Source organism: Pinus tabuliformis, chromosome J (genome assembly GCF_031772625.1).
Source record: "Pinus tabuliformis cultivar Carrire ecotype Pingquan chromosome J, CPIR1, whole genome shotgun sequence".
Lineage (NCBI taxonomy): Eukaryota > Viridiplantae > Streptophyta > Pinopsida > Pinales > Pinaceae > Pinus > Pinus tabuliformis.
Genome location: NC_142295.1, coordinates 552,785,028 through 552,811,797, shown reverse-complemented (window position 1 = coordinate 552,811,797; position 26,770 = coordinate 552,785,028). Strand labels below are relative to the sequence as shown.

Sequence of the window (26,770 nt, the reverse complement as noted above, 5' to 3'; positions counted from 1 at the left end):
CATGCAGAGGCAGCCACAGGCCACGCAGAGGCAGCTAGGAGCTGTGCAGAGCTAGTGAGGGCCAGCGTGTGAGACACAAAGGCTCCAAAGGCTAACGCAGAGCCCCGAGAGGCTGACGCTGGGCCAAATAGGCTGGCGCTGGGCCAGAGAGGCTGACGTAGGCCTTAGAGGCAGCGCTGGGAGATTTTCGTGGGACAGATTGGAGCTGGAGAGTTGGATAGGGTGACGCAGAGCAACATAAAGTTGTATTGTTGTTGTGGGATCGTTCATCCAATGATTTAGTCGGAACATCTGTCTTCAACTAAGGGGTACTATTGCCGATGGCATTTTCTATTGGGTGAGCCATTTTCTGGCACCCTGGTTGTATTCTGAAACTGCATAATAATAAAACCCTTTGAATAGCTACACCGGTTTACCCACATTGGGTTTTTCTGGGGACATTAGTCCAAAAACAATGATGTCGCTTGTGTGCTTGTTTCTTTTAGTTGATTATCTGTATGTGTTGATACTGTACTTGTATTTATTTTCAATATTTACATGGTAAATAACTTGTTAAGTAACTGAACAAGTAGGAAGAAATAAATTAGATAGCACAGGAAGAATTTCTAACGGTTAGACGTAGAAATTCCAACGGAAGGCATGTCTCTCTCCATCACCTTGATTCTTCTTGAGTACATCTAGACAACAATTCATCACAACCTGGAATCCTATCATTATTGAAGATAGTAGTGTTGAACACATGCCATTCACGAGGGAGACCTCCAAGGGCAATGAGAGTGAGCTCCCTATCAACAATAACTTCTCCAATTGAAAGAAGATCATTTTTGATCTCGGTAATCCTCATGAAGTAGGATTGGATATCTTCACCTCTTCCCTTCTTTATGTCCTTCAACTTGTTTTTGAGAAAGAGGACTTGGTTTGCATTGCTAACCTTGAACATGCCAACCAACTTGTCATACATCTCCTTAGATGTGTTCAAATCAGAGATGTATGCAACCAAATGCTTGTTAATAGAATCCTTGATAATCTTCTTAGCTTTGACTTCACCTTTCTTGTACTTTGTCTTAGCGGCAACCGGTGCATTTGAAGGAGGTTCAGTAATCTTTCCTTGCACATAGTCCATAACATCCTATTCTTCCAAAGTTAAATCAAGAGACATCTTCCATGCATGATAATCAAACTTATCATTGAGCTTGTCATCAAGTTTGAAGTAAGATGCGAAGGCCATTGAATCTTGTCCTTGTCCAACCAATCTCAGTGATTGCTCTTTCAATGATTTCTCTTTTCACTCTTGCATGGGCTTTGTCTTCACCTTAGCTCTGATACCATGTTAATTTTAGATAACAATGGTATGTTCTATGCTTAAGAGCAGTTTACTTTAATTTTTCTTATTAGCCCAATATCAATTTCCAGATTAGCAATCACATTAACATGATAGTAAATGTAGATAGAACATAAATAAAAAGAAGAAGACAAGCCAAGACAAGAGGACACAATATTTGGCGGATGCTAGGGAAAAACCCTAACGTGGGGAAACCCTTTGATCAAGTCTTCTTATTATTCTTCAAAAGTTCAGCACAGAGAGAGAGTACAATATACAAAATTCACTTGCCCAAACACAGTCGAATCTGTCCAGTCAAATTGCAGTCAACAGGATGCCCTAACCAATGTTTTACAACTCGGACTCGGACTCGGACTCGGCCGAGGATCGACTCCGACTCGGACTCGGACTCGGTAATGACTCGGCCGGCGCGATTTCAATGACTCGGTCGTTGTAAAAAATACATTAAATATTTATTTTTTTTATAAAAAAACATAGTTTTGGAACAGTAAGAAATTAGGGATACTTAGATCTCAATATCTCTGTAGAATTGAAGTTTGAAAGGAATTATCGAACTTGTATTCGGAATTATAATCTGATTGTTGAGAATCACTGCTAAACATTGTGAATAGTTATGTTGCTGCATAATTAGGTTGTGGATGGTTGGGGTATTGTAAATTGTGGACTGGTTTCTAACTGTTGAAGTATTCAGTGGACATTATTTAGCACTGTTTCACTGTATTGTTTTTGACAATTGCATTTGAATTACAGAATTTACATTATGAATAAAAATTTGCGGTATTAATTGATATCCTTGATTGCACGTTCTATATGAAATTCTGTTAAACCCCTAGGGTAAATTAGGGCAAAATTCCACTGGCACATTACAATTTCCCTCTAGTTTACTTGCTGTATGTGTGGCCTCTCTCAAGCTGAACGCATACCCTTCTTTTTCCGTTGGTGTGGCCTCAAATACATAAGGGATGAGTTTGCTTGCTGGTGTGAGTAGAACAGAGGTCGAAACTACCTTCTTGCTGGCCATATGAGCTACCAAAGTCAACACTTAGTGGACTATCAGCTGCGTATGCCCTATATTGGCACTCAAGGCCACGAATTATCACTTTTTTGGGGCTAATCTCTGCAAAAACGAGTTGCTGTACCTGTACATCATTTTTTATGAGCTGTTACGCTGCCCAGCCGTGCCCACATTGACTCGGCCGAGTCATAACGGACTCGGCCGGGTTGACCGAGTCAGCTATGACTCGGCCGAGTCATTGGATGACTCGGCCGAGTCATAGCTGACTCGGTCAGCCGAGCCGGGTTGCTGGCCGGGTCAGTGTTTTCGGTTTCAACTCGGTCCGAAACGGCCGTTTCGGTTTCAACTCGGCCGAGTTGTAAAACTATGGCCCTAACTAGAAAGTCAACGCTGGTCAAGTTTCAACTTAGCAGAATTACTCCTCCAAATCAACTCGGTCAAACCCAATCAATTTGGCCTCCAAGAACAGTCTGAATTAGCCCAAAACAATCCAGAAAAAGTCTGTCAAACTCGGTCAACACAGAGTCAAACCTGCGGTCAACGTTGGTCAAACAACCCATAAAACCTCGAAATCTGTGCCAAGAAATGCGGCCTGCCCAAACAGAATTTCTCCCAAGAAAAATGCAGTCAAACAAGGTCAACTGCTGCCCGGTCAATGCTGGTCAAACTTGCTGCAACTTGGTCAACACAGAAAATAGAAAAGTACAGTGAACCCTTCGCACGTGTGGAGGAGAGAAGCTGCCCAGAAATCCGTACGACCCAATCAGATGAGGAGAGAGAGAGATATGTGAGTGATGATGAGTGTCCAAATGAGGTAGATGTTCCTATTTATATGCAATGTTGAGGATGAAAAGACATGACTTTTGGGCTTCAGAGCCTACATTAGTTCGCTGGCCGACCTTGACGATTTGTCCATAGAAGAAATAAATTCATAATTCCATTTATACATGTCAGAATGAGATGATCTTTAGATCAATCCTACACCTCTTGGAAAGAGGAATCCAACAAAAATATCATCTCCATCATATGACTGTCCAAGGTGGAGTTTGGCCCTAGTTGCCAATTTTAACAATTTTGGCACCTTTGATAACAACTTACAAATATGTCTTACAATGCTCCAATGAGTTTTACTTTGGATCAAGTGTATGTAGAGTTATAGAGACTATTTCAATGCTTTGTCTGAGGTACTTATGGACAAAAATAATACTACAAAACTTTGCACTTTTGATAGAAGACTTGGATACTTTCTAGGGTTAAATAAGTTAGCGATGGGTAGGTCTTATGGTGCATTGGCTTCTTCAAAACAATCCCAAAACTTCAATGAACTTTAATGACTGAAATGTACATACCAGAGATGTGAAGTTGTGCATAATAAATTCCGGAAGCTTTGATGGAGATGGCAGACCTTGTTAGGTCTCTGATTGACCTTTGCTCCTATGCCAATGACTGCGGCCTTACTTGATCTGTTTGATTAACCTTTTGCTCCACAAGAATAAGTCCTTTTTGATGCTCTTGCTTTTGGAGATTGGTCTATGGTCTAATTGCAGGAATTAACGCTAATGAAAGTGCCCAAAAGGGTTTCATTTTTCATGCCAATGGATGCAGCTAGGAGAGGGTTGCTTCTTCTCCTAATTGATCTCTTGAAACAGTGAAAAAAGCTCTTTAAATACCCTCGCTACCTTTGATAAGGACTGAGGCCTAATCTCTGCAATTAGGACTTGATATTTTGCACAAAAATTTGTTCTTAATGTCTCCACAACATCGGCCAGGGGAAATTGATTTCATAGAGTTGGAATGACGCCAAAAATGATCTTCTTGCTACCCTCTGTTCACAGCCATAGCTCTGTTACCATGTTGAGAAATCTAGGAAAATGAGATCAGGTCATCTATTATATTGATTTCTCTTTACTTTTGATAGATGCTTGTGATTTCTTAATTAAATTCTTCTTCTTCTTCTTATAGTTATTTCTTTGTTCATCAAACAGCGATCAAAACCATAAAACAAAGAGACATCAAATGTAGGCACTCAGCTAGGGCAAAACCCCTATGGAGGGGAAAACCCAGTCAAATTCTTCCTTAGTAGATTCATATCAAAGTAAGACAATCAAGACCTTTGACATAGACTTTTACCCGTCCGTCCATCAAGCCGACCAAATATGAATAGAGGCCTCTCTGCAATTTGACCTTTACTCTCTAATAACAATTTCGTCCTGCAACAACATGATGCCTTGGTCTTGTAGTCACCCAATACTTCGGTCTTGTAGATGATCCAAATTACCCTAAATTCGTTGTCCTATAATTATGTCTAAACTTCTTGACATTTTGTTCATTTGGTCGAGTTCACTTGGGTATATATAGTTGTTTATGCCAATATATTGAGCAGACATGAATAATAGGAGAAGCTGACTTGTAGAAGGTGAAGTTGGAACCAATTTAGAAGAGCTTGAGGCCAACTTGATGGATGGAGGGTTTGACATGACAAAATAAATTTATTTCTTTGACATCATGAACCCAAGAAGGGTTTCTTACATAATAAATTTGACTTTGACTCAACAAAATCCCTAGAGCACTCAATGGGTGCTTTGACCTATTGACCATTGAGCCAAGCATGAAACCCATGGTTTAATAACTCTATAAAGAAATAATTTTTCTTTTCTTTCTTTTGATAGATACATGACTCGACTTCAATTATGAAGACCAACGCTAGTTACATTCTTCAACAACTAATGGGTAAATCTGCCACGATTCTACCACTGCGATCAAGATCCTCTTATACCAAAAACAGGTCTGATCCAAAATATACTCAATAAAAACCCAAGAATCTGATACGGATCTAAGATTCTCTAAGGAGTCTGATGCAAGTGCAGGATGCCTTAAGGAGAATCTGGTAATTATAGTTTATCCTCACAAATAGTGGAAATGATTATATTTGTGTGGTTGAATCTCAAGTATAACATAAAATTTTGGCAATGGAGCCCTACAAAAGCTGGGTTTTCAACATAAGAGATATGTACACTTAATTCCCATAATATTCTTTGTTGTATTGGAAAAATGATCGTATGGTAATAACTTTCATTACATGAATGGAAGAACAGGGCCCTTTTTGGTCATATGCCCATTGGAAGTGAAGGATGTGATGCCTTTTCAAAGTAAAAGTTAAGCTGTAAACATATATTTTATTTTTATCTATAATATATATTAAATTTTAATATATTATATTATCATTTTTATTTATAATATATATTAAATTTTAATATATTATATTATTGTCGCTCTCATCTTGATGTTTCCTGTAAATTTGGGCAAAGCTTCTAGCCGTGCTAGATACTTGTTCCCCTGTACCCTGAAGCAACAAAACTTATAGGCTTGTTGACTTAAATTTTAAAATATGCAGAAGTATTTGTAATAATAATTTATTATATATAAAATTGTACAAGTGATGTCGAATGTTATAATGAGGACCCGCATATATACTAGGCAGGTGTCCTTTCGCGATTGGGCATGTCTTTGCAGACATGCCTTTTCACTTAACTTAATAACTATTTAACATAATCAATATTTTATTATTTTATTATTTACATTATTTATATTCACTTTATTTTATGTAATTTATATTTGTAACATTGCCCCTTCCTTCAGAAGCTTTGTCCTCAAAGCTTGTAGCTGACGATTTTCTTCACATCGGTGTAGGTCGTCTTCGGCGTGTATAATTCGTCACTGGTACCTTAGCATGTAGAATTCTTTGGTAATGTTGTCTTGAACTAGGGTGTTATTTTTTTTAATAATAATGTTGTTTTTTTAATATATATATATATATATATAATTTAATTAATTAAATTAATTTAAATAATTCTAATTAATTAACTAAATTATGTGGTTATGTAAATTTATATCTTTTACATCGCGAATGTTCTCTGTATAAATTGTTGAGACCAAATTCATGTGGATAAGCTTTTTCTGAATGTTTTATAAAGGTTCTAGCAATTTTTGGAGCTCTATTCATGTGCAAGATTCGAATTCTACGACGTCTGTAATTTTAGGCATGCATGCTCTTATTAGGCATGGTGTATTATACCAGGCTATTTTCTACATCGTGATTGATATATGGTCAATCTTAATTAATTTTTCTTTAAAGACAGTGTCGAAAGCAAAAACTTGACCCACGCTGTAACTATGCGGTAACTTGTTTCAAGTCACACTATACGGTGTATCAATTGAGCCACATGAATCGACGCAATAGTATCAATCGAGCCAAATGAATCGACGCAACAATTACGCACGATCCACGCTCGAATCGACGCCAGAACTTGTTCACCCTTCGATCGGGCATGTCGTTCGGGCACACCCCTTGACGAAATACTCATCATCGCCTTCATAGCCCATCCCTCAAAGAGCCCAAATGCGTCAAATCCAACAAGTGCTGACTCCGCTGAGGTTTTCAAATCAAACCCTACATACCACAACAAACTATCTCTTAAACGTAGAGCGTGGACATCCATGACCAACAACTAATGGTCGCTTGCTGCATTCTCCCGCTTTACTAATTTCTCCATAATACAATCAATTTTTTTAGCTTCACCAGGTAGATGAAATCCTTTAAGAAACTCATGAATTGCATGATCAAATTTCATGCCAACAAAGTTCATTGCATCTACATAAGCATGCATAATAGCAAAAGGGAATTCTTCATGCTGACCCAAAAAATCACCAATCATCGCCTTATCCATGCCAGGTGTTGTTCTTAGAAAATGTGCTACTGCTTGGGGTGTCTTCTCGACCAACCTATTAGACAGAAGATAGTCAACACCTTTATTAGCCTTCCTATTGAACTCTGCAATTGCAGCTTCCATTGTTGATTTATGAGCCTTGGCCTTTTGAAACTGACTAGGTATGTCCTCTTTGATCCTAAATTCATCTGTTGGTAGAATCCCAACTGAACTAGACTCCTTTTCGGGAAGTGTACTATTGATTGTATGCTCCTTTGATACTTGATGAGCATTTTCCCACGTTACTAACGATTTTAGCACATTCACAAGACACCGTAGTGATGATACTTTTATGGATGTGTTCTGCGCAAGAGTTATGGAGTTGGGATCTGTATTTAATGTACCCTGTGCAATTCTTGACAAAGCATTGACCATTCGCTCAAACAGATTGGTAGCCTCTAAATCACAGTCATAGTTCACAAATATATCTGCCAGCATCTGAGAATCCTTGCTGACTTTTTCAACATCTTCCTCTTGTAAATCCTGAGGCCACTTATCCCACTGAACATCATCAACTGAACAGAAACACTCTTCTAGATCTTCAAATCCCATTTTAATGTCCATACCATTTATATTCACAAATTTTGTCTAACTCAAATCTCTCCTCTCTTAGTGTGTTTGAACGAAAAGCCAAATTTGTTTCATTGGACCTATCAGTAACTTCTTGATGATCAAATCCTTCCCCCCTCCCATCCTTGGGATTTGAATGAGATGCATCAACATTCACTAATGACTTGACAAAAATTGCCCTACAAGCATCTTCACTATCCTCTTGCTTAGTTGCTTCTTCACTTGCATTGGCATGCCACTTCAGACACAGGGTTTGATAAGGTTTTGCAACAATTTGATATAATGGCAGATCAGGGAATAAATGAAACAAAGCCAATGTTGCAACTCCATTCTGTGCATCATAAACAGATTCAAAGACATAGTCCGGATCTGGAAATTGAAAATTTAATACATCCTCAACTTTTTTATTTTTTCCCTGTCCTGTCGTTGGGCGAATGATGCTCAAACTGTATGAAAAAGCATTTCCCCTCCTAGAAATCTTTATGAAGATTTTCCTTGTGCCCAAGAAAAAACCTTCTCCTTTTTTTGCATCTCCATAATACTCCCAGGCAAATTTTCATCTGGCATAACATCTTCGTTAAATAAACCCAACATTTCTTCTGCCTCTTGCTCCTCTTCTCCTCCTCCACTTGCAATAACTGGATCTGCTTGACAAGAAACAAGTATTTCACCATCTGGCTTGACAAGGTTGTTTTCCATGATGGTCCCGTCAATGAATGCAGTCACCTTATCAATAGTACCAAAATTCAACATACTTCTTCTGACTTTTGAATTGTGGTCTAAGCAATTTGCCATGGAGGACATGTGAGCTATCTCTTCACCTCTTCCGCCAGTAGGAATGTTTTCTTCCTTGGAGCATGAACCATCTCCAACTTGTGCTTTATCTAGTTTGGTAGGTCTCATACATTGTATAGTTGTGCTTAGTATATCTTCAGATACTCCTAAAGAAATCATCTCTTGTTTAAGCTCACGTATCAAGTGGCCTGCCATCGCTTGTTTTTCTTTATCCCCTTCTACCTTAGCCTCCATGGCTGCTTGTCTAGCAGTCTGGAATTCGGCAACAACAGATACAACACGTGTTGCCTGATCAACAGCCATTCAGATAGTTTTACGCCACGTTTTTTTACTTGATTCTATCCACATCTCCAATCTGAGTCATTGGTAGTTTCACCATCACTTGTTCCATGTTCATTTTCAGATTCCTCTTGTTGGCTCATATAACGTCGAATCCAATTTGCTCCCTCTGCTTGAAGCAATTCCTTCTGCTCATCCTTGACATTTACTTTTGGCTTAAGTGCAATTTTAGAAATAGGCTATAATATCCCGTTTCCGGGATATCCCTCAAACCCAAGCAAACTCCAACCAAACACGTCCAAATGATATAGTGATCGGGAAACTCAAAGTGATAAAAATAACAGTGGTACAACATATAATAATGTGAACATGAAATATAAGCAGATACTCAAGAAATGCAGAGAGAAATGCTAAGCCATTTTATTATACTGAGTAATGGAAAGAGTACAAGAGGTGATCAGACAGGTAGCACCTCGACTTGCACAAGGCAAGTGAAGAAATACACTCAGAATAGCAAAGGAATGGCCTCTCTCTGAATTGCGTCCAAGCTGCTGGAGAACTGTCGTGCTACTGCTACTGCTGGAAATCAAATGAGGATTTGGGGCTGTTCCCCTCCTCAGAAAATGCTAAAACTCTGGAATCAGACTCTACTCAAGAAACCCAAAAAAACCCAGAAAGCTTTTCTGAAATAGCCGACCCCCGAAAATCACCCCCTTGGGGATCTATGCTGTCCCTCAAGGCTCTGCGTTGCCACTGAATAGAATCCTCCAAAACTCCACCTGAAACTCTGCCAAAATCCTCCAATATGCAAGGGCTGATCCCCTACTCAATCTCCCAACTCAAATCCTCCGCAAAACCCTCAATCTAGAACTCCCACCAAAAGAACTGCATCCCTCTCTCAAGACTGCGCAGTTATCCAAAATGCTCAGTTCCTCCTCCCTCCAAAGATCAATCCTCCTGCAAAAGACTGCGGACAACTACCTTGCCCAAGCAGGCACTCGTAGTCCCCCAGGGCTAAGGGTAAGATCTCCGAATGGAGACACTCGATGCACTAAACAGTGCTGCAGACCAGCTAAACAGCCAGCGTGCTCTAAGTCGAAGTGACTAGCTCAAATGCACATAATCGAATAACAAAATGAGGAGGCTCCCCTCTCCTTTATAGCGTTGGCCTCTCTCAATCCCAAGGCCCACCTCCTCCAACACAGTCCCTCTCTTGCCACGTGTTCCTTTCCATCTGTGCAATCCCTCCAAGTGTCTGCGTGGGCCCCATCTCTGCGTGGTCCCTTGGCCCCCTTGGCTCCCCTTTAAGTCACAACGTTGTGCTACTAGGGAGTGGCTTTATTCTAAAGGTGAGTTATGTCCCCCTTTTCCTCACCTTTTTATTTATAAATAACTATAGAAGGCAAAATTGAGCAAAATCGAATATTCCAATTAGCCATAGCTAATTAGGAATATTACACAGGCTCTTCCCTAGACTCTTCAAATTGAACTACATAAGGTACCCAATTTGCACGAGCAGCTGAAATTACATTTACTGATTTTTCTACACCTTCATGTTCTAGAACTGAGACTCCACTTGAGAACTTCAAGGGGAGCTCATTTCTAGGAATATTTAAGCATAGCCAATCTAATATTGTCTCCAGTGCCACTCCTTCTGAACCCGGAAGTGCGGACAAAGCCTGCTCGATTTGCTTGGAGGTGAAACCCTCGCAAGCGAGCTTGTTGTAAATATTGAGAAGCCTTTTAGTCGTCTATGCCTCCGACATCACCATCTCATCCACATCAAGATCAACTTCAACTAGAGCCTCATCCTGATAGATATCCTTTTCATATTCATCATTATCTATCACATCTTCATGTTCATTATCATCATTTTGATCAAAATCTTCTTCTCTTGCTTCACTTTGTTGTGTTTCTTCTGCATAACTTTTCTTAGACATGTTGTAACTTCTGCACATGATTTTTCTAATTGCCGAAATGCTTCTTGAATTTTACTAAACTGCTCAATGCATTCAGGTCGTAAACGTAATGGCATATTGTGTGGCGAACAACGTTCAAAGACTCGCATGATTATATTGTGGCCATGGCTCTGATACTGAAGCAACAAAACTTATAGGCTTGTTGACTTAAATGTTAAAATACACAGAAGTATTTGTAATAATAATTTATTATATATAAAATTGTATAAGTGATGTCGAATGTTATAATGAGGACCTGTTATCACCTCAAGAAACTCTCCTAGGTTGTATCTCAGAGATGCTCGGGAACATTACAAACTCAACAAAATGTTGGAAATGGATGAATGGAAGGAATGATGCATATTCAAGCCAGATAACCACTTCTACTATGCTTAACCCCAGACATGGGTGAACACCCCCAAAATACAAGGCTTTAGACCACCAATTACTCACAGTTTGAGGATTAGATGAACATGGAGAATACTGACCACACCAGCAGATGCACAAGACCATGTGATGGTCGGCTGCAAGCAATAAAGAGGTCTGCAAATCTATTTCCTAATGCACAAACAGGATGACAGCTCTCTGGCACTAAAATAACAGAAACCTGCATAACACATTCAATGATACATACTAGATTCTAACACAGAGGTGGGATGACAACTCCTCTAATGCTAAACATCAAGAGCACATGAAAAATGCATAACAGGCACAACCTAGAATAGAGAAGAAGTGGAAAGTGAGCAATTAACAGCAAAAGAAGCTTGTATTAACTGAAAATGAAGACCAGACGCTGTAAGTGTCACAGTAGTTACAGTCTCCAGAAGTTGAACCTTTCATCAAAATAACAACCATCAACCTCATCACCTCTTGTTTTTGGGTATATATAGAGGTTGATTACAAAAATACTCTGTTATCCTATACGAGGAGGGGTCATAATGGACCACCAACCACCTTAACTCTCTGATATGGGTCTCTGCTGCAATCTGCTGCTTCAATGAATGAATTTAACATTCTCTGGTACTCTGTTGTATTCCTCGAGCAGGTGGAGTGTCATAAAGGACAGAATTCCTTAACTGTTGAATGTAAGTTTCTCCTTTGGCGTCGTCCTTCTTCCTCTCGGGTACACAATGTGTTGAAAGCAGTAGTTGAAGATTAACTACGCAGAGTGCTGGTAGATGATCACCTTCATCCTTTGGCAGCATAGAACAGTCGAGGGTTGCACGGACAGTATGGCGGAGGCATGGGCAAGACCGGAACAAATATCAGCTGTTGGATCCGGTAGATGAACGGCGGGGATTGGTTTGCGGAAGATATCGGGAGATATGAGAGCGGGGAGATCGCGGGCCGTTGAATCTCGGGGGGGGAGATCCAACGGTTGTCGGGCGAGAAAGTTGCGCGAGGGTTAGCGAGCAGGGAGGGCAGTTTTGGCGGTGAGTGGTAATTATCGCACCGCCTTTGGAGATGCGGCGGTATTCGTACATGGGCTTGCGATCCACTAGAACTGCGACGCGTGGCGGATGCGACAAGAGGGAAACCGCTTTCCCTGCGAGTTAATGCGCGGGCGGTTCACGAGAGTGGAACGAGCGAATGCCGTTGGATCACGCGGTAAGCGATGGGACGACAGGGAACAAGCGAGCGGGTTATGTGCGGCGTGGGACCGTCAGATTGGGGCGCAGCAAATCGACGGTTGCGAATGCGGCAGAGGGTTATATGGGTGCGGTTTCGTGGGTTAAGCGCCCGGGGACTAAGGAAAAGGGTTTATGCTGAGTTTTGTAGGAGAATCAGGGAAAGCGGGGAATGAAGAGGTTTTAGGAGGAAAAACAGAGATAGCGGGGCTTATGCGAGTGTAAGCAGAGTGAAGGAGAGTGAGAAAGGTGGCTGATGCGAGTCCCTTTTTAAGCACAAACAACACTGCCAGACCCGAATTTTACCTTCAAATGTTGAAGTTTGTAGCAGAGCTAACACTGGCTCCTTCTGGGGATGAGATCCTCCCTGTGAGGTCTCAAGAACTGCAGACTAATGCCTTCATAAAAAACCAACTTTAAAATGTTGCCTAGTATTCCATTGGGCATGGAGTCTAATTAAGTCTATGCTAAAACCTGTAAAGAAAATGCTTACAATCATTAAGGCCTGAGAACTTTAAGCAACATAAATCTTCAAAACTGGCCATCTGATGGGCCATCAAAACTTTCTCCTCCTCTGGACCAGTTTATCATAGATCTGCAAAATTGGGTTGATTTGATCCTCTACCTCAAAGAGTTTAAGGCATTTGACCTTATCTGGTAGATATGGATCAAATTTCATCTCCTTTCTGTATACTCTCACCCTCGGATGTTCTTCATGGGAGCCTTTGTACACCTGATGAATAACAATGGTAGCTGTGTACTTGTCTGTGTCATCTGTGGCTTGCACAATTAATATGAATGGCAAACCAAAGTATTCTTGTGTGGAGGACACACAGACATCACCTGCTCCTTCATCTTTTTTAGAACAGTCCACATCCAAGGAGGAGTCCCAAAACTATGCACCCTCTTCCTCTGTCATTAGGCAAGCTGCCCTTTCAAGCTGTGTGGAGGCCACCTGGGAAGGCATCAAAATATCAAGACTGAGATGATCAGTATCAGCCTTGGGCATTGAGTTATGGCCTGCCTCAGTGCCTAGTGGGCAACTGTGAGGGATTGTCACCTGAGCAAACAGAGGGACAGAAGACGATGGGGAGCTTTCTTCTCCCTTTTTGATGACTGGACTGGGGATAACAACAGGCTGGTCAATTTGCAGATCTGCATAGTCATGGGAAGATGGGTTGGCTTCAGGCTCCTCGAGGATGGTGGGACCTGCTGCTATTTGCTTCTGCTGATAAGCTTGTCGTTTTGCAGGTACAACAAACTCATGAGCAGTACCTTTAGATAATGACCTTTCATAGGCAGCGCTGGTTAAGAAAGGGGCATTTCCCTTATCCTCCAAACCATGGACCTCCTCCTCTTCTTCAAAACGCTCTTCCTCCATGACTATACTCTGAAAAAGGGTCTTCAGCCTTTGATCTTTGTTTGTATCTCTGCTTCTCTGCAAAACCTGCAATTGCTCCTGTGTTCCTCTATATGGATTTGGAGCTGGAAGAGAAAAGTCACAAGGAGCTCCTGCTTCTTCAAAGTGCTGCTCGCCCTCTAATCTGGAAACTTCAGAGGCTAATAACTCTATCATCCTGGCTAATTTATCGATCTCAGGATCAGAGGATGATGAGAGCTCACCCCCCTGTCTTCTCCTTTCAGCATTATCTTCGAGCCTCTCTGCAGCTATGATGTTTGATTCTACTTCAAAGGTTGCATCTTGCATATCAACCAAAGAAGTACATCTTCTTTCTTTTAACAGCAGGCAGAACTGAGAATCGAAGGTACTGGCATAAGTAAACATAGCAGAAGTAGGGGTGGGTTTGACTTCAGCTGGTATTCTGCTGTACATATGGTTGAATCTCTTGTTGAAATCAGACAGCAGCTCATCACTTTCCCTCTGCAAGTTCCTAAATTATAAAAGAGCAAATCTTTCTTATCCCCCCAGTGCTTTAGGAACACATCATCTAAGGCCTCAATGTCTGCTATAGACCTAGGGGGTAATTCTTTGAACCATTTTCTAGCCTCCCCATCTAGGTTTTGAACAAAAACCCTCATCCACACATCCTCTTCATAGATATCCAGGTTATCAGCATAACAATAAAAAGACTCTAGATGCTTTTCAATTGTTACTCCTTCTGTACCAGTAAACTTAGGCATGAATTCCTGATAATCTCCTGCAGGCATGGCATTTAAAGGAACAGGCAAGACCAAGGGTCCATACCTAGCAGCAACTATTCTTTCTATCTTTGTGAGGGCTTGCTAGCCTGCCATGACTAGAGTGGGTGTAAGGATACTGGTAGACTGAGTGGTATGAAGCAATGTAATGGATAGCAGAGACAGAGGAACATGACGGACATCATGGGATGCTTTCTTTGGACTGAGATCCGAAAGGGAAATGAATGAACAAGGAGCTTTATGAATCTTTGAAGGTGATTTCTTCACTAGCAGAGGCACATGGGACTTTTAAGGCTTACCTGATCCTGATGCTCCTTTTTGCAAAGTTTTCTTCTGCTTAACGATCTTCTCAGGATCAAGCACTGGTCAGCTGGTGATTTCTGAGGATTTCTTCGAGCATGCCTCACAAACTGCGCCAGAACTGTAACGTGGAGTCGCCAGATAGATGATGACAACCAAAAATGTGTCCAGACCTTGTCTATCATCAAAATCTGGAACTGTGTTGTTTTCCAAAGGAAGCTGAGCTTCAATCTCCTCTCCTTGGCAACGACGCTAATTAATGTTATCACCCCAAGAAACTCTCCTAGGTTGTATCTCAGAGATGCTCGGGAACATTACAAACTCAACAAAATGTTGGAAATGGATGAATGGAAGGAATTATGCATATTCAAGCCAGATAACCACTTCTACTATGCTTAACCCCAGACATGGGTGAACACCCCCAGACTACAAGGCTTTAGACCACCAGTTACTCACAGTTTGAGGATTAGATGAACATGGAGAATACTGATCACACCAGCAGATGCACAAGACCATGTGATGGCCGGCTGCAACCAGTGAAGAGGTCTGCAAATCTATTTCCTAATGCATAGACAGGATGATAGCTCTCTGGCACTAAAATAACAGAAACCTGCATAACACATTCAATGATACATACTAGATTCTAACACAGAGGTGGGATGACAGCCCTTCTAATGCTAAACATTAAGAGCACATGAAAATTGCATAACAGGTACAACCTAGAACAGAGAAGAAGTGGAAAGTGAGCAATTAACAGCAAAAGAAGCTTGCATTAGCTGAAAATGAAGACCAGACGCTGCAAGTATCACAGTTGTTACAGTCTCCAGAAGTTGAACCTTACATCAAAATAACAACCATCAACCTCATCACCTCTTGTTTATGGGTATATATAGAGGTTGATTACAAAAATACTCTACTATCCTATACGAGGAGGGGTCATAATGGACCACCAACCACCTTAACTCTTTGATATGGGTCTCTGCTGCAATCTGCTGCTTCAATGAATGAATTTAACATTCTCTGGTACTCTGTTGTATTCCTCGAGCAGGTGGAGTGTCATAAAGGACGGAATTCCTTAACTGCTGAATGTAAGTTTCTCCTTTGGCGTCGTCCTTCTTCCTCTCGGGTACACAATGTGTTGAATGCAGTAGTTGAAGATTAACTGCGCAGAGTGCTGGTAGATGATCGCCTTCATCCTTCGGCAGCACAGAATAGTCGAGGGTGGCACGGACAGTATGGCGGAGGCATGGGCAAGACCGGAACAAATATCAGCCGTTGGATCCGGCAGATGAACGGCGAGGATTGGTTTGCGGAAGATATCGGGAGATATGAGAGCGGGGAGATCGCGGGCCGTTGGATCTTGGGCGGGGAGATCCAACGGTCGTCGGGCGAGAAAGCTGTGCGAGGGTTAGTGAGTGGGGAGGGCGATTTTGGCGGTGAGTGGTAATTATTGCACCGCCTTTGGAGATGCAGCGGTATTCGTACATGGGCTCGCGATCCACTAGAACTGCGACGCGTGGCGGATGCGACAGGAGGGAAACCGCTTTCCCCGCGAGTTAACGTGCGGGCGGTTCGCGGGGGTGGAATGAGCGAATGCCGTTGGCTCTCGCGGTAAGCAATCGGACGGCAGGGAACAAGCGAGCGGGTTATGTGTGGCGTGGGATCGTCAGATTGGGCCGCAGCAAATCGACGGTTGCGAATGCGGCGAAGGGTTATATGGGCGCGGTTTCGTGGGTTAATTGCCCGAGGACTAAGGAAAAGGGTTTATGTTGAGTTTTGTAGGAGAATCAGGGAAAGCGGGGAATGAAGAGGTTTTAGGAGGAAAAACAGAGATAGCGGGGCTTATGCGAGCATAAGTAGAGTGAAGCAGAGTGAGAAAGGTGGCTAATGCGAGTCCCTTTTTAAGCACAAACAACACCGCTAGCCCCAAATTTGACCTTCAAACATTGAAGTTTGTAGCAGAGCTAAGAGGACCCACATATATACTAGGCAGGTGTTCTTTTGCGAAAAAGACATGCGTTTTCACTTAACTTAATGACTATTTAACGTAATCAATATTTTATTATTTTATTATTTACATCATTTATATTCATTTTATTTTATGTAATATATATTCGTAACATACCCGAAGTACCCACATTTCGGAAACTCGTGCAACATAGCTATTAGTATTAACCCTTAAAATTATAAAAAATTTATAAAAAAAAGTTATTAAAAAAATTGAAACTAAAAAGAAAAATACATAACAAATATCAAAACCTAAACCAATTTACAATCCCTAACTCATTCGACTTACCAAGCTTACCTCTGCTTGGTTTATCCCATGGCTATCTGACTTACTAGTGAACCGTTGCCTCTCCTCCTCCAATGATCATTGTCCATTTTTAGTTTTTAAGTTTATCTTTTGAGTCTTGACTCTAGATATCAAGGACCTTAGAATGATTCTTTGACTTGTCACTCTTTACTATTTTTGAGTTTGAGTTATATCAATTTACCGTTCCAGTCTTTAGACTTCGGTATCTACTATAGTGTATTTTATTAATTATTTTAGAATGATGAATATGGATCAATGTATTTCATTATTTTATTCAATATATATATATATATATATATATATATATATATATATACTGTATTAAATTTTAAGCTAAATATCCCCGAAGGGTTCCACTACAAGATTCACCCAGGGATAGATGTACAATGATTAGGGTTTTGGGTGGTTTTAGGTATAATTTCAAGACTTATTTTAGTTGTAATTTCAACACTCCTAGTTAATTTTCTAACCCTAGCAACTCGGCAATTTATTACCAGTAGATTAATCATGCAGATCTACTGAATGAAAAGCACAACTAGGATTTTAACATTAACAAAATAATCAGCAAAATTAAAATTAAACAATACCAATCTCACAATCACATATAGACAGATTTCTGCCCTTCAAATCGATTCTTCATTCAAATAACTTCAGAACTTACAAGGGCTCCCTTCTTGGGATAATGATCCACTCATGAAAATACATACAAACAAGAACCTGGAACTGATCCAACTGATCAAGTCCTACATCTGTCCTTCGATTTGCTTGGCTGATCTGGATCTCCCTTGCTATCCCATGTACCTTCCTCGAACCCGACGCACTTGAATGGAATTCCTCCACCCAATCACTGAGATGTCCTCCTGGTAATGTCTTTTGCTCATTGTGTCTTCTCCCTTAGCCTAGTCTTCCTTTTATAAGCTTTGAGTCATTGACCGAATCCACAACCCTAATCTCCAAAGTGATTGACGGTTGAGATTAGATCTTCACGTCTCTTGAGATCGACAGTTGAGATTTATCTAATTTACTAATGCAAATAGCTTTTGCATTTCATCAGATTAACTCACTTTATATAGTAAAAATGAATTACTTTAATAACTAAAGCAATTGCTAAGGTTAAAGCCTTAAAGGTCTATGAGGCGACTTTTGAACACCTAGACACTTAGGCCTGTGCAGAAGTACCTGCCTGAGCTACAGACATGAACAAAGATGGTTTTATCCTGTGAGTTCTTGAAATTATTTTATTGATTAACTGTGTCCCCTTTACCACTTTCTGCTTAATTTATATAAGGATTTTAAATTATATTTGTCAGCATGTCGCTTAAAATCGCAGTGTCAAGGCTCTAAATCATTAGCTTTAATCCACTTCGTATTTATATCCAGATCTTTGGGGAACTAAGTCTGCTACATCTCCATCTTTATGTCTAGGAAACATGAGAAAATTCTTGTCCTTGGTTGAAAAAGGATTCCAGAATCTTGAGTTACTTTGTCTTGTACAGAAAGATACCTGCTCATCAATGGGCCAGGGCTTCTACTTCTTGGCCTCACTTTTAAGTTGACACAAAACTCTAAACTGGCACGCCACACATTTGCTTTATTTTTTCTGATCAATTTTTGACTTTTATTATTGAAGAGAAGGGGTGATGGGCTGTAGACAAAGGCAGTCATTATTTAGAAGGAGAAGAAACAGATCTACAAAGACGTTCTAGAGAATTTTTATTATTCTGCGTTGAACTTCATGCAGTTTGTCTGTTTTCTTTATTTCATTTGCTGGATGTATTGTGGATTTATATGTCTATGTACCATGCAATCTAAAAGGGATGTCGTTTATTTTCACTGTTCAGGAGGGAGATTGCAAGGACCTATCCACTATGAACCAGAACAATGCAGTGCCTCTGACACTGAAAGACTATTTTTACAAGTCACCAAACAGATTGTCGGAGGAACTTGTCCGATGCATGTCAGTCATTTACTGCAAGTTGTCTGATCCCCCACTGAGGCAATCTGGAATAGTGCTTTCCCCTTCATCATCTGTATCCTCTACCAGTATATCCTCCCCTCATGATGCAGTCAGTGAGGGATGGAGCCCAAGGTGGAAGACACAGTCTTTTTCTGATACTCCATTGAAGGATCCATATAAAGTTAAAGATGATATGGGGGATGCAGGCCCTTATTCATCCATGGTGGAGATTCCCTGGATATGTGTGGATAAAGATCGATTAACATATGTAACTGGTATGCTGCGCACTTTCAGGTAGGTTCTGGATTTGCATATCTGCTTAAACTTGTCTTGAAAATTTCTTTGTTTGATGTAAAGCTTTAGAAATCTCAAAATGTGATGTTAGGCATGATAACTCATTGGAAGAAAAGAGTCATTCAGTGAATTATTATCTTGTGTAAGGCTGTTTGTGGGTGCACACGTGCTTGAAGAAATGGGTGTGTGTGAGAGAGAGAGAGAGAGATTATTTAAAAATGCATGCAATGATGAACATTTTTTCAGCTGATCAGGTGTATGTATCATTCATTACTATTTACTTCTGTAGGTCGATGGTGGAACATCTAGAAAAAGTGGATCCAACTCCAATGGAACGGAATGCAAAACTGGCTTTCTGGATCAATATCTACAATGCTCTAGTTATGCATGTAAGATTAGCATGTAACTTTCAAACTAGAAGTGCTTGTCATTGTTTCCATGCTGTCTCTGACCATCATCAGACACTAAGAGAAAATGCATCAGTTGTAAGATGTTCTTGTTGCTTTAAGGAACAGGATGTAAATTTCATTGTATATACTCTTCTGCTTCTTGATTCTCTTTTGATGTATGCATTTTTCTGTAAATATAATATGTATTTTTCACAAAAAAAGCAATAAGCTTATTGTGGGAAAAATTCTGTTGAACCCTTTTGATTTGCTTGGAATCATATCATTTGAGTGTGCAGATAATAGCTCAGAAAATGCAGCTGAAAATATCAGTTGTTCTAAATGGGTAATGCTCTTTGTTTGTTGTCATTGCAGGCATATTTAGCATATGGAATACCACGGAATAATATGCGGAGGATGCAGCTGTTTCAAAGGGTAAATGTTTCTCTTAAATTATCCTAGACATGAGATCTTTGTGTGTTTTTAGAATTGTACATAAATTTATATAATCAAAGTTCAGGTTTCTCCTATGGTTTCTCTGTTCTGTTTCCTTGTATTTTGTATGACGTCTCGGCTGTGTTGGGTATGGTATCTATGCCCTAATTCGGGTCTGTGTTATATGGTGGTTTATCTGTGGTAGTGTCTATTTAGTATGGTGGCTGAACTGTGTTTTGTAGGGCTTCTCTGCTTCATTTCTGGTCTGTGTGAATGTTGCCTTAACTTTGCTACACATGATAGATGAAATGCTTTGTAGGGTATCTCTGCTTATCTCTATCTCGGTCTGCTCATTTGTTTGTATGAAAATGTGTATAGACATTTAAGTATGGGGGTTTTACGCAGTGCATTATATTAGATATCATTTTTGGGATTCAACTGCGTTAAGTAAGATCATTCACGTATGACCATTTCCATGAGAGGTAGTCGTAACTGACTAATTTCTCATGATTTTTTGAATAGTTCACTTAGCACTCATTGCATCGGGTGATGCTCACAGGGGTGAAGAAGTGGGATTGAAACTAGTGAAATGTGGAGAACGAATCACATAGCTTCAATCATCACTTCCGGGGCTTGCACCCGGTAACCAGGACTTCCCAGGAGGTCACCCATCCCAGAGGAGTTCTGGGATGGGTGACCTCCTGGGAAGTCCTGGTTACCGGGTGCAAGCCCCGGAAGTGATGATTGAAGCTATGTGATTCGTTCTCCACATTTCACTAGTTTCAATCCCACTTCTTCACCCCTGTGAGCATCACCCGATGCAATGAGTGCTAAGTGAACTATTCAAAAAATCATGAGAAATTAGTCAGTTACGACTACCTCTCATGGAAATGGTCATACGTGAATGATCTTACTTAACGCAGTTGAATCCCAAAAATGATATCTAATATAATGCACTGCGTAAAACCCCCATACTTAAATTCAAAAAGAGTCAAGGGATCTCTACTTGAATGGTTCATGAGGCACAATACTTGCTAAGGTTTTGCAAATGGGGTAGCAAGCTAAGTGGGCTTGATTGTGGGGAAAAACTCCACAGTTAAGCGCGCTTGAGCCAGAGGAGTTCTGGGATGGGTGACCTCCTGGGAAGTCCTGGTTACCGGGTGCAAGCCCCGGAAGTGATGATTGAAGCTATGTGATTCGTTCTCCACATTTCACTAGTTTCAATCCCACTTCTTCACCCCTGTGAGCATCACCCGATGCAATGAGTGCTAAGTGAACTATTCAAAAAATCATGAGAAATTAGTCAGTTACGACTACCTCTCATGGAAATGGTCATACGTGAATGATCTTACTTAACGCAGTTGAATCCCAAAAATGATATCTAATGTGTATAGACAGTTCATTTTCTGTATAGACACGGACCTGTATATAAAAGTGTGTTAGTAATGGTCTGCTCATTTGATTGTATGACAATGTGTATTGGTGTGCTCATAAATAGATGTATATATGTTCCTATGACATATATCTCTGGTATGGTCTGCTCATGTGCTTGTATGGTGGCGTGGATGTTGTGAGGCCCTATGGTTTATATTTTGTTAGTCAGATAGAACACCTATCACACGTGGATATGGATCCTGAACCAGAACCATAACTTAACCCGGGTCTTATACAAAGTATCGTCTATTACTAATTTTTTCATTTAATAGTTTTCTTATTAGACTTGTTACTGCGTAGGGATGCTGAGGAGGGATGGAGCTCAAAAACTCTTACACATGTATACGGATTGTTAATGATTTAGCAATTAATAATCACATCAAATCCTACTGATATTGTAATGTAGGGATGAATGAAATTTCTAGAGCTACTATATGTTGTAAAAGGATATACATCTCAGTTGCAATTTTTAAATTTGGTTATTTGTTTTTGGTAAAAGTATTACTAGCCAGGGGGAGGGATTCTCATTAATCCTGAAGGAATCATCGAAGATAGATATGCTTGGGGGCTTGGAAGGAAGCCAATGACCAAGCAGAAGCTTATGGTTTGTTTCTTAGTCTAACATTGGCTCAAAAGAAGGGCATTAGAAAAATCCAGGTCTTAGGGGACTCCATGTTGATCATTAGGCACATGAACGATATTTCATGAACAAAAAACATTAACCTAAATCAAATTATCAAGAGATCCCAAGGGTTGATCTTCTCCTTCGATTTCGTGTCCTTTTTTCATATCCTAAGAGGGAATAATCAAGAAGCCGATAAGCAGGCAAACCAGGCCTGCTAGTTGAGCGAAGAGAGAAGTATTGTGAACGAGGTTGAGGGAATGATTTACATCCCCTAATCGCATTCATGAGCTTCAAATATTGGGTTGAGGAAGTCATTCTTGGTCTAGCTAAGAAGTTAGCAAGTATTAGCAATTTGGAGTATGCAAGGCTAGCCGCCTATAAGTTCTCATTCCCCCCGGCTTTCCCTCTCTTTTTGCCCTCCCAATCCCTCCCTCCCCCTCCCCTTTTCTCTTTTTATCCCACCCTTCCCTATCCTTCGCCTTTCTCCCCTCTCTTCTAGTTTTACCTTCCACCTGTTTCATCCCTCCTCCTCTCCTCTTTGTTATGTCCCTCTCCCCTGATTCTTTCAATCCCCTGCACCTTGGCCCTTGTTGCATCATTCCATGCTGGGCCTAGCCTGTCCTTGGGCCTCGTGGCAAGGGCTTCCTCTGTTTGCGGCTGCGAAGTGTCTGCGTTCATCATTCTAGTACTACACTTGTGCCTGGTAGATCGCAAAGCGTGAGTATCCAACCTCCATGACCTAGATCCTATTGCAAAGGTCGGTGCACCATCTCAAGCGATAGTAAGTTAATGGGAAATTCGGAGAAGCATTTAGTTCCCTTGCTCAGAAACACTTTGGTCGCTCATGGGAGGAAGGTTTGGGTGAGAATGACGGATCAGGAGGAGAATTGGGAAATAATGGCAGATTGTTGGGAAATTAACGAGGTTCATCGGGATTATAGCTCCATTAGTACCACTCCACAGTACTGCATCATCACCCAATCCTACATATTCTATTTAAGGAATAACGATATGATATGCTTCTATGGTTTAAGGTTCTTTTCTGCTCAGGTGGCCTCTGCGAAGGTCTAGCGGCTGAAGCTGGGGTCTCTGTGTATCAGTTGTCGGGTTTGGGTCATAGCACAGGACCTCAAGGTGGTTTCTAGAGGAGACAGCCACAACATAGAAAATTTGAGTGTTGATTTTCAGTGGGCTGCCTATCTGAGTGTGGCTACTAGTGTGAGGGCTGCTAGTTTGCTTGACTGGGAGGGGGTTCTAGAACAGAACCTTGGGGACACTTTGGAATTGGAGGTCGGTGGGTTCTTGGAGTTGTGGGTGGGTATTCTAGAGTCAGGGGTGCGCAATAGGGGGTCTGTGGCATCCTGGAGAGGCTTGTCAGTGGTAGTCTGAAGACAAATATGAGTGTGCACAACAATTAGGGTAGCTCCCTGTCGGGCTCCTGGGGCCAACGTAGGCCTAGTATAGGGGGGGGCGTGAACGGGTAATTCTCTGGTCGACGGTAGCAACAAGAAGGCCTGCAACAAATGTGTGCAGGATCACTTGGAGATTCGGGAATGGTTGGCTGTGTTGCAGCGTTGCATCCACCAACAACAACTGGAGAATCTGGAATTAGAGAAGGAGCGAATTCGCCAATTGGAAGATGAGGTGGATGCGTTGCGTCAGCAAATTGAACAGTTGAAGCTCAATATGGAGGAGAGCAGCAAGAGCAATGAAGAAGACTCCACCGGGCTGGATCTGAACAGGAGCAATGAAGAAGAATCCACTGGCCTGGATCTGAACAGTCCAGCGCCAATGGATGTTTAGTCTGTTCTCTCTCTGGTTTTGCAAATGATTTTGAATGGCACACTTCAAATGTAAATATTTACTTTTTCAGTTCTGTCAAATATATAGCTATAGGATCTCTGGAATGAGAAATTTTTGTAAGAATCAAAGTGAAAACTCTTATAGAAGGAAAGTGGAACAATTGATGTATCAGCAGCCCTCAGTAGGCTTGAAAATACTATGTAAAATCCCGATTTTGCCCGCGAACGGGTGTGTTTTATATATATATATATATATAAATATACTCATTCTGGTTAAAAAAAAGTATTTCTGGCCATGTTTCAACAACATTAACAGCTAACATCTATGACCAAGTTTTTCGGATGGCTTGCTTAAGTTGAGGGCTCAATCTGTAGGGTTTATTTGCATGTGTCCCTTTGTCATTGTATTTCAATCTCCTGCCTGAAACTCTGAATATCTCAAGTCTGTCTTACGCAATTAAAATATAAACATATATGTTTGTAAATCATCAATGTGCATCATAATTGACAATTGCATGTCTGATTATGCTGTTATCTTTAGGCTTCTTACAAGGTTGGGGGACATTCTATCAGTGCCAATGCCATAGAGCAATCCATTCTTGGCTGCAAGATGTCCCGTTCTGCACAGGTATTGCCACCATCTGTACTCTGTTCTTCTTAGCAATTTTTGTTTTATTACATAGTATCTCTTAACCACTTTGAAGTACGTAATGATAATTAATCATGGGTATCATAATCCTGTTTGTACATCAAATAATTTCAAAGCACTAATTAATTGTTGTTTCCTTTTTTCAGTGGCTTCAAGCACTTCTTTCTACTGGAACAAGGTTTAAAACAGGAGAGGAGCGGCGTACATTTGGACGGACATTTGGTCTTGATGGTTCTGAACCTCTTGTTTGTTTTGCTCTTTGCAGTGGAGGATTCTCAGATCCTGCGGTATGTGGCATTTTATTATGAGCTGAAACATGATCTTATTTTACTGCTTTGCCTTTTGTTCTTTCCAATCAGTCCACAAAGCATCCTTAAGCTAGTTTGTAAAAGATTTGAAGTAAATACTTGCAAAATTTGAGGTCTGAAATGATGACATACAAGCTCATATTTTTACCATGTATAGCTTCATTGATGCATGTTTTGCTCTCTACGTGCTGCCAGTGACTCCTTAAATATTACCTACTACAACAAAATTACGAGTTACCATTTCAAAAACAGCATAGTTTTGATGCCTCCTGCTGCCAGCGTTTGTAAATTTGTATTGCTACTACTAACACACTTTTATATACAGGTCCGTGTCTATACAGAAAAAAATGTGTACAATGAGCTGGAAATGGCTAAAAAGGACTTTCTTCTAGCAAGCATTGGCATCCAGAATAGCAAGAAGGTCCTTCTACCAAAACTTCTTGAATGGTATGCAAAGGAGACAGCAATTGGCTCAGGAAGCCTGGTTGGTTGGGTGTGCCAAAATGTGGATGAGATACAGCGAGAGGCTATAAATAAATGTGTTGAAAGAAAACCCCACAAAATGCCAACTCATTGTATAGAATGGTTGCAATACAATAGCAATTTTAGGTATATATTTTCTAGGGATCTTGCTGTCGGGCTGTCATAGGTTTCCTAGCTGTGCAGGTGTTTATTACTGTTGTGAATTGTGTGTGGCACTGAACTGGAATTGAGTTTAATACACAGTTCAATGCTTAGATTTTTTTATAATCCAGAGCCAATTCATCCCTTTGTCTTGTCCATTCTGGTGGCATTTCAAGAGTGAAAGTAAGATTAGGTCAAGGTCAATTGACTTCATCACATCCACGGACAACTTGCCAGTAATTGATAGCTGGCCAGATTTGTCATGCCTATAGAACAAGATGGTTCTTTGGGTAATATTTGATTTGGACTTACAACTACCAGATTTGAAAAGATGCATATACTGAAAATGTATCTCTCCTTGTACAAATTTAAAATAAGACAGCATTTGTACAGCAATACTAGGAGAGCATTGGCAAATGAGTGGACCTCCTTTCCAATCAATGCAGCTATCAGGTAAATACAGGGTGCCACTGCTACTACTTGTGGGATTCTGCTACAAACAGATTCATGGCATGGCATGGGCATGGCATGGGGAATGGAGTTCTTCTAATGGTTCTCTTCATGTTGATGTTTCTAATTTTAACAGATTCAGCAGGGTGGCTGCAACTGGCCCATGTTCCTTTCAACTTCCAGATTTTGAAAGCACGAGAAGGAATAATATTTTGAAGAAGTGAAAAGCAGTTCACCTTATTATAGTTACCATGCTAGTTCTTCCTTTAAGAGCTTCACAGCATCGAGTCATTTCCATAAATATGGTTGTGTAAGAGTCGTGATGGTGTTGTAATGTAAATTATGTTCTCATAGTTGAATCTCAAAATTATTTTTCCATATTGTTATTGTACCATGGCACCTGGATCGGATCCAGTGTTTATCAACACTTTTTTAATAACATGTTTGCTTCCCTTCCTGCTGCTGTTTATTTCAACCTTTATACAACGCAGAACAAGTCTTTATGAAATCATAGCAAAGATCACTAAAAGATGCTTCCAAAGGATTCCTGATTCTTAATGTTTAAGAACTTGGTAACTGCCTTATAATCCCAACTCACGTGACATAGACTTGAAGATATTTTCTCTATTGAAGAACACTCCAGCTGACCATTTCGAGACAATTGGTTTTGGAGATAAGG

At 40.6% G+C, this 26,770-nt stretch overlaps 1 protein-coding gene across 2 annotated transcripts in view; it reads left to right on the top strand.

Annotated features, from left to right (window-relative positions):
• Positions 1–26,547, top strand: part of LOC149228204 (uncharacterized) — a 164,268-nt gene extending 137,721 nt beyond the window's left edge. For both annotated transcript variants that reach the window (XM_089378097.1, XM_089378096.1), the window contains 6 exons: positions 18,969–19,378; positions 19,668–19,767; positions 20,140–20,199; positions 24,602–24,688; positions 24,856–24,996; positions 25,343–26,547. In XM_089378097.1, the coding sequence (XP_089234223.1) occupies positions 18,969–19,378; positions 19,668–19,767; positions 20,140–20,199; positions 24,602–24,688; positions 24,856–24,996; positions 25,343–25,666 (1,122 nt within the window). In that variant the 3' untranslated portion in view covers positions 25,667–26,547. The remainder of the gene's footprint in view (positions 1–18,968; positions 19,379–19,667; positions 19,768–20,139; positions 20,200–24,601; positions 24,689–24,855; positions 24,997–25,342) is intronic.
• The last annotated feature ends 223 nt before the right edge of the window (positions 26,548–26,770 follow it).